The 16,207-nt window shown below is 35.1% G+C and overlaps 1 protein-coding gene across 4 annotated transcripts in view; it reads left to right on the top strand.

Moving 5' to 3' along the window:
* IMMP2L (inner mitochondrial membrane peptidase subunit 2) overlaps positions 1-16,207 on the top strand; it is a 980,841-nt gene that overhangs the window by 677,964 nt on the left and 286,670 nt on the right. For all 4 annotated transcript variants that reach the window (XM_053609135.1, XM_053609139.1, XM_053609136.1 and 1 more), the window contains one exon: positions 6,025-6,090. In XM_053609135.1, coding sequence (XP_053465110.1) covers positions 6,025-6,090 — 66 coding nt within the window. The remainder of the gene's footprint in view (positions 1-6,024; positions 6,091-16,207) is intronic.

The raw sequence follows: 16,207 nt of genomic DNA, 5'->3' as shown, positions 1-16,207 counted from the left end.
AGCTCTTATATCCTGATATTCATTTTACATTTTAGTTGGTTGGCCTTATTTGTACCATAGGTATGGAAATGGATATGGTTTGATATAGAAAATACAAATAGCTTTTCTCTGTCAGGGTATTTTGTGGTACAAATAGTCTTCAAACTGAAACTATGTGGTATGTTTCCCAACCTGACTGAAACTCTGTGTAAAGCAGGTTAGCTTAATTGAAGCATTAAATTCTGAGGCTAGATTGATGGATTTATTCCTTTGTAGACCAGTCAATTTTGTTTAAGTCTGTGGCCCTAAATGGTATTCTGTTGCAAGGTCATATTCAATGACATAGGGTGGATCAGAGGCTGAAACTCAGCCTGACGACAGGAAGAACAAGCAGTTCTGAGTGGACATTTGACTCTGGGAACAGAGGAGTGCTGCTTCTGTGTGAAGGTTTGCGCTTTGAGAGTCGATATTAAAAGAATAGTCAGTGCTTAAATTTATGTTGTGTGTTCGCCTCCTTCATTTCCACAGATAGGTTCAAATTTACATGTATTCAACTTATAAAAACCCAGGTTTACAAAATAAGCAAATCAGAGAATGTAGTTTTTATAAACATAAGTTTCTTCATAGATCAAAGGGTTTTTAAAAAAATACCATGATTCCATATTAGATGGTAGAATACATACACACACACACATATTACATATATGCTATATATTGTTTACATGCTTATATTTATTTACATACAACATACTCTAGACAATGAGGTACAATGGTAATTGTATTTGATACCTGAATTGCACTGTTCTGTGTTTTGAAATGCTTGAGTTAATGCTTTGGTGGAAATTAATTCATTGTTATGATTGTACTAAATTCCTTAGATTTTTCAGAGTTATATGAAGACATTTGTTTTCAGAACCAAAAACATTCAATTACAAAACTATTGCAGCTCTTTTCAATTACAGAAGTTAGAGTCATAAAACACAATTAATTGATTTTATATAATCAAGGCTGATTTACTAATAAGACTTGTCACTATTTGCTTATTAGATTCCTCCTAATCACAGTTACTGAAAGTGAAACAACTTCTACGTTTAACCAAGAAATTTTTTTGTCAGTAAGCAACAGTTCAATTCTTTAAAGTTCATGCTTTTGTTATTTTATCAGTACTATTAAAATGCCTTGTCTTGTATAAGAGATTGTAGAAGATATGTCTGTACCCTAGTGTAGTCCTTTCGGCTGCCACTTTCTGAGGTCATGAGAAACTTGAGGGCAGTCTCCCTGGATTCTATTGTTGCTCCTCAGTAGCTTGATTCAGGAGGTAGGGCAGGTATTGAGACAATGGCCAAAGTAAACACACTATCCCTTTCTCAATCCTTCCCCACCCACAAAAATGAGTTTGCATAAGTCCCAATCTTTGAAACTGTACTTACTTCTTATTAAAATTCCCTGAACACTTAGCAACCTTCTTTCCCTGTCCAGTGATGACTTTCTTAGGATCTCCTCTTCCATTTCAAGAAAATCAGACATACTGGAATAATTAACCTAGCTGAATGGACATTCTCTTGGCCAAGAGGATCCCTAAACTGAGTTGCTAGCCATGAAAAGGAGGAAATTTTAAGAGCCTCTGCCTTCTTAGAGACATCCTTTGTGACCCACTAACAGGCCTAAGGCTAAGCAAGACCTATCTACAGGTGCTCAATAGACATAACAAACCACTTGATTCTGTGGTCTCTGATTAACAGACCCTCTACCTTAAGCATTCCTTTTCACTAACTTTCCCTGGTCTTTTAGAGACACTTGGAGCCTCTTTCAGCCAATTGTCAACTAAAGAATCTTTAAACTGGCCTATAACCTGTAAGCTCCCACTTTCAGATGTCCTCCCCTTTTGAGTCAAACCAATGAATGTTTTCCAAGTATTGATTTATAACCTCACCTGTAATCCATGTCTTCCTAAAATGTGTAAAACCAAACCATAACCCCACCAGCTCCAGTTCACATGGTTATGGTTTCTTAGGTGTAGCTCTGGAGTAGGGTCCTCAAATTTGGCTCAGAATAAACCTCCTTAAATTAAAAAAAAAAAAAAAAGAAAGAAAGAAACATTAACCTAGGTTCTTGCCACCACATCTATAAATCATTTTGGTTAATAATGAGGCTCTTGGATTGAAGCATTTTCTGGGGTTTCAGGACAAAAATGATTGTTAAGGATTAAATATACAGACATTTTCTGAAAGTATATCAGAAAGTAAAGGTTCCACACTTGTGAGGATTTCAAGCATGAATCCTAAGAACAACAAAGGTCTGTAGTTTCTTTTGTTTAAAAGATTCACATGATACCAGGAGAAGTCAGCAACGGACAAAACGTAGCTGAAATATAGCCCCAGTTAAAAGCTTTGAGAATACTAATTGGTAAAACTATCGAATTTTAAAAATGAATTATAAAAGTGGGGCGATAGTGCAGAAAGTTTACTAATAGTAAAGCAAGTGTAGAGAATCTGAAACTGAAAATTATTTTACAGATAAAGTTGTCTAATTGCAAACAAACAGGTGCTTTCAATATGATTTTGATGTTTCCTTAGTTAATTATGTAATAAATCTTGACTAAACCTATAAAATGCTTTTCTTGCCTTCTAATGGAATAGAATCTGAAATTTCTTTTATTGGAGGGCTTAAAAAAATATACTATCTATGTAAGTCCAAAAAAAATATAGGATGGTAATGATTGTCATGAGCCCAGTTAATTGATCTCTTTATGAATTTATTTTAGAAGGGAGTGTCTAAAATTTACTGAGTTCCTATTTTGTGCTAGAATTCCTGCTAGAGCTTTTATACATATTCTAAGAAAAAAGTATAAAATATTGCTTATTAGGAAAACACTAAAATTAAAAATGCAAATGCAAATTTGCTAATTATTGGGTAGCATCCATTGTATTCCTAAAGTAAAGCATAATCCTCCGCTTGTTATTCTTCACATTTCCTGGGAGAGAGACAGATGGCCAAGGAAACAAAGAGAAGTTTAATAACTTCCATGATGTAAGTCTGTAATAACTCTCCTATTGCTTCTATTTACATCAAAGTAATGCATTCAGCAGCTAATGATTCAAATATAGATATAAATTTTAAGCAGTAATAGAATTAGTGTTAGTAATAGCTTTTTCATTTTGAATTATTTCATTAGATCCTGAATTTAATATTACATTAAAATTTATACATATGTTTGAAGTAGTAATTCTTAAGACTTTAATTATATAGATAGCTCACTTTGCATATTCCATTTTGCCTCATGATCTTAAAATATAGACTATTTTAAGATGTAAAATACTTTTCAAACATCTCAAAAGCTTAAAGATTGTTGGCATAAAATATTTTTTATGTTAATATGGGTTGCTTTTCATACTATTTCATTCATGGTGATCCCACCTCAATATTAGGTTAACCTTAGTAATTAGTTCAGTAGGTCTTACTCCTGCCTTGGACCATTTCAGATAATGTCACATGACACAAACAGTTATCATCTGGACCAAAATTTCAGGCATGAAAACTTTGAACACACACAGTCCTTCCCCCCACACACACTTTGTTTTAGATTCTTCTTGATCTTTTCCCACTAAAATTGGTTGAACATTTTTCTTTCTGTTGTAACAGATGTAAAGTCATGCGACAAATAATATTTTCTAACTAGCATTTTCAGTCCATATATTCTGCTGATATTTCCATATCATCAAACATTCTTCTATAACATCATTTTTAGTGACTGCAAATTATTTTTTGGTGGGTATAATTTATTTACCCAGTCTCTTCTTGTTAATTTTTTTCTCTTTGATGTTGATATAGTTAAAATTTTGCATATATCCACAATTAATTCCTAGAAGGATAATTGTTACATTAAAAATAATATAAAATCTTTACACTACCTTAGCAAAAGGCATGTTACATGACTGCACAGTTATATAGAGAATATCCATGTTCCTAAACCTTCAATGACAGTTTATTTTTATTAGTAGTATTAAGCCTTTGTCAATATAGGAAGAAAAAGTTTTAACATCCCATTGTTCTGCTCTGTAAAATTCTTTGGTGACCACTGAGGCTGAATAGTGCTTTATACACTTCTAAAAAAAGAGACATGAGAGGGACATTTTCTAAAAGATCTGTAAGTAGCACTGGACAGGGGACCCAAACCCCATCAGATTGAACATGCCCAGAGCCCTCCCTCTAAATGTATATTAATAACATTAAAATTATAAAAATATGAAATTCACTAATTTAATGCAGGGCAGAGACCAGTTGAAACTCAGATTTTCTTTTAAAATAAAGAATATTAATAATTAAGTTCGTGAAAACTGTGAAACTAGTTGTCACAGTGGAGGCAGCTAGTTGACATGATTTTATTTTCTCTGCAAGATGTATTTAAAGTACAAATCTTACTGAAACTGCGTGTTTTCTTAGATGAAGTATATATTCTGAATGTGTATTTTTTTAAGTTCTGGTACATTTACATTCCTTTTAAAAAGTATTTCAATTCAAAATGTCACTTGCACAGCCACATGTAGAGTCTGAAACACACTTCTGACCATGCCCAAAAATTAATTCATGATGGATAATGGATGAAAATGTGACTTAAATTGAAAGTATTTGTATCTGTCTATGATTTTCAAATACATGTTAAAGGATCATTTATGTGTTATGAGATACTCCTTGAAATGGTCTGTCAAATCAAAAGATTTAACACGTTATTTGTAGGAAATTGACCATATTAAGATAGAGTTAGCCATTACTATGTAACAAATTATTCAAATATCTAGCAGCTTTAAATAACAAATATTTATTATCTTACATATTTTCTGAGGATCAAGAAATCAGAAGCAGCTTAGCTGGGATGTTCTGGGCTAGAGTCTCTCATGAATTTGCAGGCAGACTTTGACCAGAGGGCCAGACTCTGAAGATTTCACAGGAGCCTAAGGATCTGCTATGTGCAATCTTTTTAGCATGATGTAATTCTGTTTGTCTGTTTTGGGTTTTATTGCCTGTGTTTTAAGGTCTTAAAAAAAAATCCCTTTGCCCCAGTCAATATCCTGTAGTAATTCCCTGATGTTTTATTTTAGTAGTTTCATACGTTCAGGTCTTACCTTTAAATCTTTACTTTCTTTTTTTTTTTTTTTTGTGGTTTTTGGCCGGGGCTGGGTTTGAACCTGCCACCTCCGGCATTTGGGACCGGCGCCCTACTCCTTGAGCCACAGGCGCCGCCCAACCTTTAAATCTTTAAATCATTTTGAGTTGATTTTTATGGGAGATGAAAGATGGTTAGTTTCCTTCTGCATAAGGATATCCAATTTTCCCAGCACCAGTTATTAAGAGGTTGTCCTTTTCCCAGAGTATTTTCTTGGCAACTTTGTCAAAAATTATTTGGGTGTACATGCATGATTTATTTCTAGGTTACCTCATTGTTTTAATATACCATTTTAATGTCAGTGCCAATCTGTTTGGGTTATTGTAGCTTTGTAGCATAATTTAGAGGTTAAAATGAGAATTACTTTAATAGTCATTTTATATCACTTGGGATATATCATTTTATATCACAAGTAGGATTGATGTCATGTAATGGGTATAAGGAATTCTGTAATGACTTTGTTTTATTCATTCAATCATTCATTTATAGACAAGGTCTCACTATGTCTCCCAGGCTGTCATGCAGAAGTTTCATCACAGCTCACAGCAACCTCACACTCCTGGGCTCAAGTGATCTTTTTGCCTCAGCCTCCCCAGTCACTAGGACTACAGACATATGCCACAAAGCTTGCCTAGTTTTTTTTTTTTTTTTAACTTTTTGTAGATGGTGTCTAGCTATGTTGCTTAGGCTTATCTTGAACTCCTGGCCTTGAGTGATCTTCCGACCTTGGCCTCCAAAAGAGCTAGGATTATTTTCATGAGCCACCTCACCCAGCCTGTAATAACTTTCATATAGCCAACTTTGTTTTAGAATTTTCTTTCTTTTTCCTTAAAAGAGCAGAGATATAATTGATTAGATAACTTTATCTTTTTTTTTTCTAGGTCTCCTAAAAACCCAGAACAGAAGATTATTAAGAGAGTGATTGCCCTCGAAGGAGATATTGTAAAGTAGGTACTTAAACTATTGTTTTTAAGTTTAAGTTTTTAAGTTTTAAATTTTGTTTTTTGTTTAAGTTTAAATCACATTTCCTGGGAAGTGCATTTCAATTCAGAGGGCCAAAACTTCAGAGACATGCCAGATGAGCTGATATATCTTTAGTGAGCATTATTTCAGGATATAAGGCTTAGATAGGCTTACCGAGCATATTGTTATCCTTTAATTATGAGGCATCAGAGAAATAAATATTAATTACACTAAAATTAACCCACACACTCTAAAATGACTGTTAAATTATTGTTTTCAGATATTAAAATTAGCACCATTATTTTAAGATTGCAATTGTTAAAGTTTATTTTAGAAAAATCCAAGACCAATCTATTATTTTATAAGCTAATACAGAAACTAAGAGGAATCTTTGATAATCATAGAGATGGTGGGAAACTGCAAAGCATTATGAAACAGAAACTTGAATCAGTGACCAGAAAGGAAGCTTTAAATAAAACCATTGTAACAATCAGGTTACAAGATTTACTATTTATTCCACTTGCTGATACATCAAGAAAAATGTTTAATGACACATCTCATTTTGATTGGTTTATTTAAAGAAGTTATAGCTGAAATGCTGTGAAAACTACATTTAGGAATTTTTTTTATTCCAGTTTTCTTTTTTATTTAAGTTTTCTCAACTTAAACCTAAAGTATGCGTATTAATGATAGTACATATTAGCAATCTCAACAAAATGAACCTCAGTTGGTTTTAGACCAGAATCTACACCCACAGTTTTCAAAAGATGGCCCCAGGGTCCTGGGGGTCTTCAGGACCTTTATAAGAAGGTCGTTGAGAATAAACTACTTCCCTAATAGTACTAAGGCATTGTTTGCCTTTTTTACTCTCATCCTCTTATCTGTGTACATCAGAATTTTCCAGATACGTAATATTGCAATAGAGTGAATGCAAGAGCTGTTTTTCATTAAACCAGATAGTAAAAAGATTTACAAAAAAATACCACTTTCCTCACTATATTTCCTTTGTTCTGAAAAACAGCAACTTTTTCATTAAAATATGTTCATTATGTTAACACATAACATTTGTTGTTATTTAAATTGAATCAAAATATTTTTTAGACATTCTTTAATGCCTAATGTGATTAAGTACTGATAGATAGTATGTACATCAACAAATTTCCTGTGGGATCTTCAATTATTTTTAAAGGTATAAATGAGTTTTGAGACCAAACAACTTGAGAACTTCGTGATATAGGAATCTATGGAAAACATTTTCAGGAGAGGATTAACTGCTCATTAGTAGCCTCAATTTATCAAATGAAGCTACTGTATTGAGGTATGGTTTGTATGATTTATCTTCATGGACAAATGTTTGCTTTTTTTTTCCTTCTAAAAGATTTTTTGAGGTATAATTTATATATGATATCATTGTCCCTTTTCAAATACATAGTTCAAGAATTTTGTATAAATTTATACAGTTTATGTATTCTGCCCCACAATCTAGTATTTCAACACTTTCATTACCTCTCCAAGTTTCTTCCTGCCTATTTGCACTTAATTCCAGCTTCCACTCCCAGTCACAGGCAACCACATGTCCACTTTCTGTCCCTATAGTCAAGCTTTTTCTAGAAATTTTATTTAAATTGAATTATGCAAAATATAGTCTTTTGTGTCTTTTTTTTTTTTTAACGTAGAAGGATGTTCTTTAGTTTATTCTGTGCTGTGCATGTATGCTATTCGTACTTCACTTTTATTGCAGAGTGTAATCCATTGTATGGACCCTACCACATTTTGTTGATTCATTCATAAGTTGGTACACATTAAGATTGTTTTCTGTTCAGTTCAGTAGGATTGTATTCCTATGGGTATTTGTGTAAATCCTATGAACATTTGTGTCTTTTGGTGTAAATATGTTCTCATTTCTGTACAGTATACAGTTGGCTTTATCTGCAAACCTGTATTCAAATGTGGATTGAAAAGATTCAGAGGGGATAAAAAGGATAGTTGTGTCTTTACTGAACATGTGCAGACATTAGTTCTTGTTATTATTCCCTAAATAATATAATATGAGAACTATTTATATAAGATTTACCTTGTATTAGGTATTATAAGTAATCTAGAAATGACTTAATGTATGGGGGATGATGTAAATATATACAAATACTACATTGTTTTAGATAGGAGACTTGAGCTTCTGTGGATTTTGGTATCTGTGAGGGGTCCTGGAACCAATTCCTCACAGATGCAGGGGTGGCTGTATACCTAGGGAGGCTGAGTGTTATAGTAATTATATGTTTAACTTTTCAGGAAGCTGCCAAACTCTCTTAGAAAGTGGCTATATCATTTTATGTTCCAGCAACAATATTCAAGGGTTCCAGTTTCTATACTTCCTTGCCAGCACATGGTATTGTGAATATTCTGATCATAGCCATGTTAGTGAGTGAGAAGTAGAATTTCATTGCGATTTTGATTTGTGTTTCTCTGAAGACTAATGATATTGAGCATTTATCCATGTGTACACTTCTAATTCATATATCTTCTTGGGTGAAGTATCTATTCAAATTATTTTCCCATTTTTGTATTGGATTATAGTTCAAGTTCTAAAATGTTCTTTGCATTTTATTACTTTAATAGAGGAACCACTTTGGAAAGGTATGTGTATAATGCTGAGATTTAGGTCAAGAATAAGTTTATTAGTATAAAAGGGCTTAGTTATCATTTTGTGTAAAATATGCATTGTAAATTGGAAGAACTTCACCTTTCTTTTCATTTTAGAAGATCCTATCTAGCCTTCTCATTTCTCTAGAAAAGTAAGAAGAATAGTAAATTCAGAAAACCATTTGGTAGCCATCTATAAATATCCAAAATATATTTTTTGTATTTGGAAAATCATATATGGAGATCATGCAAATACCATTCAAAGAAGAGTCAGGAAATCTTGAAGCTAGTCACAAAAGATAATATATCATACAATTCCATTTATATGAAATATCCAGAATATGCAGATTCATAGAAAGAGAGTAGATTAGTAGTTCTTAGAGGCATGAAAGGGGGATAGGAATTACTGCTAAGGAATACAGGGTTTTTGTTTTCTTTTAGAGAGTGTGAAAATGTTCTCAAGTTAGATAGTGGTGATGGTTATACAACTCTGACTATACTATATTAAAAACATTTAGTTGTACATTTTAAATAGTTGTACATTTAATTGTACATTTTAAATAACATACATTTAAGGGCGGCGCCTGTGGCTCAGTCGGTAAGGCGCCAGCCCCATATACCGAGGGTGAAGGGTTCAAACCTGACCCCGGCCAAACTGCAACCAAAAAATAGCCGGGCGTTGTGGTGGGCGCCTGTAGTCCCAGCTACTCGGGAGGCTGAGGCAAGAGAATCGCTTAAGCCCAGGAGGTGGAGATGGCTGTGAGCTGTGTGAGGCCACGGCACTCTACCGAGGGCCATAAAGTGAGACTTTGTCTCTACAAAAAAAAAAATAAAATAAAATACATTTAAATGCTATGTTATATCAATTATGTCTTAACAAAGCTATTTTAAAACTCCCAAAATAATAATTAACAAAAGCAAAATTTTCATCCACATAATCTAACAATTAGTAATTTCATCCATTTTACATTATAATCCGAAGAAAATGTAACTGAGATGTATGATTATTGATCACTAGATGAACAGTGAACAATGTGAGATTGCTAAGTTTGATCAGACATAAAAAGCTGTGTCATAAAAAGAAATCCTCCAGCCTGAGCAAGAGTGAAAAACTGTCTCTAAAACTAGCTAAGTGTATTTTTATTTACCTAGAAGAACAAAAATCATTTTACCATAAAGACATTTTCACCAGAATGTTCATTGCAGCTCAGTTTGTAATTGCCAAATCGTAGAAGCAACCCAAATGCCCATCAACCCATAAATGATTAACAAACTGTAATATAGGTTGGAGAGCAAGATGGTGGCTGAGTAACACCTTCCCTGCATCTGGGCACTGTGAGTCTGGGGAAATAGGACCCCAGGCATCTCTGGCTGGTGGGAACTGCCTGTCATCACCCCTGTGAGGATAAAGGGAGTCAGCGAGAGACTTCTGGACCCCAAAAGGAGGACTAAAACAGTGGAAAACCAGCAAGTGGTCTTGTGTGTTCAATCGGTCTAAACCCGCCCGCAACTTCCAAAGGCACGAGAACTTAAAGAGAAAGAGGAAGTGAAGGAAAATTAGGGCAAGGAAACAAATAAAAGAAATCACTTATGAGGAAGAATCAGCAGAAAACTCCAGGCAACATGAAGAACCGGTCAAGAACAACCCCGCCAAGGGACCATTAGGTAGCTACTGCAGAGGATTCCACCTATGAGGAAATGTTAGGAATGACAGAAAGGGAATTTAGAATACACATGATGAAAACAATGAAAGAAATGATGGAAACAATGAAGGAAACTGCTAATAAGAGATGAACAATATGAAGAATATAAAAAGGATATAGCAGAGCTGAAGGAAATGAAACACTCAATTAGGGAACTTAAAGATGCAATGGAAAGTATCAGCAACAGGTTAGACCATGCAGAAGAAAGAATTTCAGAGGTAGAAGACAAAGTTCTTGAGATAACTGAGATAGTAAAAGAGGCAGAAAAGAAGAAAGAGAAAGCAGAACGTTCACTGTCAGAATTATGGGACTTTATGAAGCATTCCAACATACGAGTTATAGGAATCCCAGAAGGGGAATACGAGTTATAGGAATCCCAGAAGGGGAAGAAGAATGCCCCAGAGGAAGGAAGCCATACTAGAGAATATTATAAAAGAAAATTTCCCAAATATCACCAAAGATTCTGACACACTGCTTTCAGAGGGATTTCGGACCCCAGGTCGCCTCAACTCTAACCGAGCTTCTCCAAGACACATTGTGATGAACCTGTCCAAAGTCAAGACAAAAGAAAAGATTCTGCAAGCTGCCAGGAGTAAGCGCCAGTTGACCTACAGGGGCAAAATCCATCACAGTGACTCCAGACTTCTCTAATGAAACTTTCCAAGCAAGAAGAAAATGGTCATCTACCTTTAATCTACTTAAACAGAACAATTTCCAGCCCAGAATTCTGTACCCTGCTAAGCTAAGCTTCAAAATACAGAGAAATCAAATCATTTACGGATATACAAACATTGAGGAAATTCGCCACAACAAGACCAGCTCTACAGGAAATACTTCAACCTGTTCTGCACAATGACCACCATAATGGATCAGCAGCGAAGTAAGAACTCAGAAATTAAAGGACAGAACCTAACCTCCACACTGATGCAAAAGATAAAACTAAGCAATGGACTTTCACAAAATAAGATGAATAGAATACTACCACACTTACCAATTATCTCAATAAATGTTAATGGCTTGAATTCCCCACTGAAGAGACATAGATGGGCTGACTGGATTAAAAAAACACAAGCCATCCATTTGCTGTCTACTGGCTTCAAAAGACAAATTAAAGCTCCAAGTCAAGGGTTGGAAGACAATTTTTCAGGCAAATGGAATTCAGAAGAAAAGAGGAGTTGCGATCTTATTTTCAGATTCATGTGGATTTAAAGCAACTAAAGTCAAAAAAGACAAAGATGGTCACTTTATATTGGTCAAGGGAAAAATACAACAAGAAGACGTTTCAATTCTAAATATTTATGCACCCAATTTAAATGCTCCCAGATTCTTGAAACAGACCTTACTCAGTCTGAGCAATATAATATCTGATAATACCATAATAACAGGGGACATTAACACTCCTCTTACAGAGCTGGACAGATCCTCTAAACAGAAATTAAAGATATAAGAAATTTAAATGACACCCTAGAACAACTGTGCTTGATAGACGCATATAGAACACTGCATCCCAAAAATAAAGAATATACATTCTTCTCATCACCCCATGGAACATTCTCCAAAATTGATCATATCCTGGGACACAAAACAAATATCAACAGAATCAAAAGAATTGAAATTTTACCTTATATCTTCTCAGACCATAAGGCACTAAAGGTGGAACTCAATTATAACAAAAACGCTCGACCCCACACAAAGGCATGGAAATTAAACAATCTTCTGTTGAATAACAGATGGGTGCAGGAAGAAATAAAACAGGAAATCATTAACTTCCTTGAGCATAACAACAATGAAGACACAAGCTACGAAAACCTGTGGGATACTGCAAAAGCGGTTTTGACAGGAAAATTCATCGCTTTAGATACCTACATTCGAAAAACAGAAAGAGAGCGCATCAACAATCTCACAAGCTATCTTATGGAATTGGAAAAAGAAGAACAATCTAAGCCTAAACCCAGTAGAAGAAAAGAAATATCCAAAATCAAATCAGAGATCAATGAAATTGAAAACAAAAGAATCATTCAGAAAATTAATGAAACAAGGAGTTGTTTTTTTGAAAAAATAAATAAAATAGATAAACCATTGGCCAGACTAACTAGAAATAGAAAAGTAAAATCTCTAGTAACCTCAATCAGAAATGATAAAGGGGAAATAACAACTGATCCCACAGAGATACAAGAGATCATCTCTGAATACTACCAGAAACTCTATGCCCAGAAATTTAACAATGTGAAGGAAATGGATCACTATTTGGAATCACACCTTCTCCCTAGACTTAGCCAGGAAGAAATAGACCTCCTGAACAGACCAATTTCAAGCACTGAGATCAAAGAAACAATAAAAAGTCTTCTAACCAAAAAATGCCCTGATCCAGATGGCTTCACACCAGAATTCTATCAAACCTTCAAGGAAGACATAATTCCTGTACTGCACAAATTATTCCAAAAAATTGAGGAAGAAGGAATCTTCCCCAACACATTCTATGAAGCAAACATCACCCTGATACCAAAACCAGGAAAAGACCCAACCAAAAAGGAGAATTTCAGACCAATCTCACTCATGAATATAGATGCAAAAATTTTCAACAAAATCCTAGCCAATAGGTTACAGCTTATCATCAAAAAGGTCATTCATCATGATCAAGTAGGCTTCATCCCAGGGATGCAAGGCTGGTTTAACATACGCAAGTCCATAAACGTTATCCACCATATTAACAGAGGCAAAAATAAAGATCACATGATCCTCTCAATAGATGCAGAAAAAGCATTTGATAAAATCCAGCATCCTTTTCCAATTAGAACACTGAAGAGTATAGGCATAGATGGCACATTTCCAAAACTGATTGAAGCTATCTACAACAAACCCACAGCCAATATTTTACTGAATGGAATAAAACTGAAAGCTTTTCCTCTTAGAACTGGAACCAGACAAGGTTGTCCTCTGTCACCTTTACTATTCAACATAGTGCTGGAAGTTCTAGCCAATACAATTCTGCAAGACAAGGAAATAAAGGGAATGCAAATGGGAGCAGAGGAGGTCAAACTCTCCCTCTTTGCTGACAACATGATCTTATACTTAGAGAACCCCAAAGACTCGACCACAATACTCCTAGAAGTCATCAAAAAATACAGTCATGTTTCAGGATATAAAATCAATGTCCACAAGTCGGTAGCCTTTGTATACGCCAGTAACAGTGAAGATGAGAAGCTAATTAAGGACACAACTCCCTTCACCATAGTTTCAAAGAAAATGAAATACCTAGGAATATACTTAACGAAGGAGGTGAAGGACCTGTATAAAGAAAACTATGAAATCCTCAGAAAGGAAATAGCAGAGGATATTAACAAATGGAAGAACATACCATGCTCATGGATGGGAAGAATCAACATTGTTAAAATGTCTATACTTCCCAAAGCAATCTACCTATTCAATGCCATTCCTATCAAAATACCAACATCGTACTTTCAAGATTTGGAGAAAATGATTCTGCGTTTTGTATGGAACTGGAAAAAAACCCGTATAGCTAAGGCAGTTCTTAGTAATAAAAATAAAGCTGGGGGCATCAGCATACCAGATTTTAGTCTGTACTACAAAGCCATAGTGGTCAAGACAGCATGGTACTGGCACAAAAACAGAGACAGAGACACTGAGAATCGAATTGAAAATCAAGAAATGAAACTAACATCTTACAACCACCTAATCTTCGATAAACCAAACAAGAACATACCTTGGGGGAAAGACTCCTTATTCAATAAATGGTGTTGGGAGAACTGGATGTCTACATGTAAAAGACTGAAACTGGACCCACACCTTCCCCCACTCACAGAAATTGATTCAAAATGGATAAAGGACTTAAACTTAAGGCATGAAACAATAAAAATCCTCAAAGAAAGCATAGGAAAAACACTGGAAGATATTGGCCTGGGGAAAGACTTCATGAAGAAGACTGCCATGGCAATTGCAACAACAACAAAAATAAACAAATGGACTTCATTAAACTGAATAGCTCTGTACAGCTAAGGAGACAATAACTAAAGCAAAGAGACAACCCACACAATGGGAAAGGATATTTGCATATTTTCAATCAGACAAAAGCTTGATAACTAGGATCTATAGGGAACTCAAATCAATCCACATGAAAAAAGCCAACAAGACCATACATCAATGGGCAAGAGACATGAATAGAACCTTCTCTAAAGATGACAGACGAATGGCTAACAAACACATGAAAAAATGTTCATCATCTCTATATATTAGAGAAATGCAAATCAAAACAACCCTGAGATATCATCTAACCCCAGTGAGAATGGCCCACATCACAAAATCTCAAAACTGCAGATGCTGGCGTGGATGTGGAGAGAAGGGAACACTTTTACACTGCTGGTGGGACTGCAAACTAGTACAACCTTTCTGGAAGGAAGTATGGAGAAACCTCAAAGCACTCAAGCTAGACCTCCCATTTGATCCTGCAATCCCATTACTGGGCATCTACCCAGAAGGAAAAAAATCCTTTTATCATAAGGACACTTGTACTAGACTGTTTATTGCAGCTCAATTTACAATCGCCAAAATGTGGAAACAGCCTAAATGCCCACCAACCCAGGAATGGATTAACAAGCTGTGGTATATGTATACCATGGAATACTATTCATCCATTCAAAAAAATGAAGACTTTACATCCTTCGTATTAACCTGGATGGAAGTGGAAGACATTATTCTTAGTAAAGCATCACAAGAATGGAGAAGCATGAATCCTATGTACTCAATTTTGATATGAGGACAATTAATGACAATTAAGGTTATGGGGGGGAGGAAAAGCCTTGGTGTGTGTCACACTTTATGGGGGCAAGACATGATTGCAAGAGGGACTTTACCTAACAATTGCAATCAGTGTAACCTGGCTTATTGTACCCTCAATGAATCCCCAACAATAAAAAAAAAAAAAAAAAAAAACCATAATATATCTATGCACTGGAATACCATTCAGCCATAAAAATATGAAGACTTTACATCTTTTGCGTTTACCTGGATGGAGTTGAAGCACATTCTCCTTTGTAAAGTATCTCAAGAATGGGGAAAAAATATATCTAATGTACTTAATACTAATATGAAATCAATATATAAACAAGTACATGCTCACATAAATGATAAAACACAAATATAGCCTACTAAGGGAGAGGAGAGAGAAGGAGGAGGGGGAGGGAAAATGACAGGAGGAGGGAGGGCAGTTGCTGCAGTCTCCCCTAATGTGCACAATGGGAGGGTGTTCAGCACACCCCGTGGGGTTCAACTACAACTTGAACTTTACCTTGTAAAGGAGAACAATGTAACCTAAAAATTCGTATCCTCATATTAATTTGAAATAAGAAATAAATAAATAAAATAAAACTATCCAGGTGTTGTGGCATGCACCTATAGTCCCAGTTACTTGGGAGGTTGACACAGGAGGATTGCTTGAGCCCAGAGTTCGAGGTTGTTGTGAGCTGTGATGCTACAGCACTCTACCTAGAGTGACAGAGGGAGACTCTGTCTCAAAAAGCAAAAACAAAACAAAACAACACGAAAAAAAGAAATCAAAAATTCTACAGTGGACCTCTCTGAGAAACCATCAAAGCCATTGCTTTCCTTGGTACATGTAACTACTGAGTTCACAGAGCAGAACCAGAGCAAGAGCTAAGATAAATTGTGCAAGGATGAAGGTTGAGGAAAAGAAGTCCGCACTGCTGGGCCTCACATATGCTAAGTCTGCTACATCTCTATC

Source organism: Nycticebus coucang, chromosome 11 (assembly GCF_027406575.1).
Source record: "Nycticebus coucang isolate mNycCou1 chromosome 11, mNycCou1.pri, whole genome shotgun sequence".
Classification (NCBI taxonomy): domain Eukaryota; kingdom Metazoa; phylum Chordata; class Mammalia; order Primates; family Lorisidae; genus Nycticebus; species Nycticebus coucang.
Note: the sequence above shows the minus strand (reverse complement) of the source record. Positions and strands in the feature narration are given on the sequence as shown.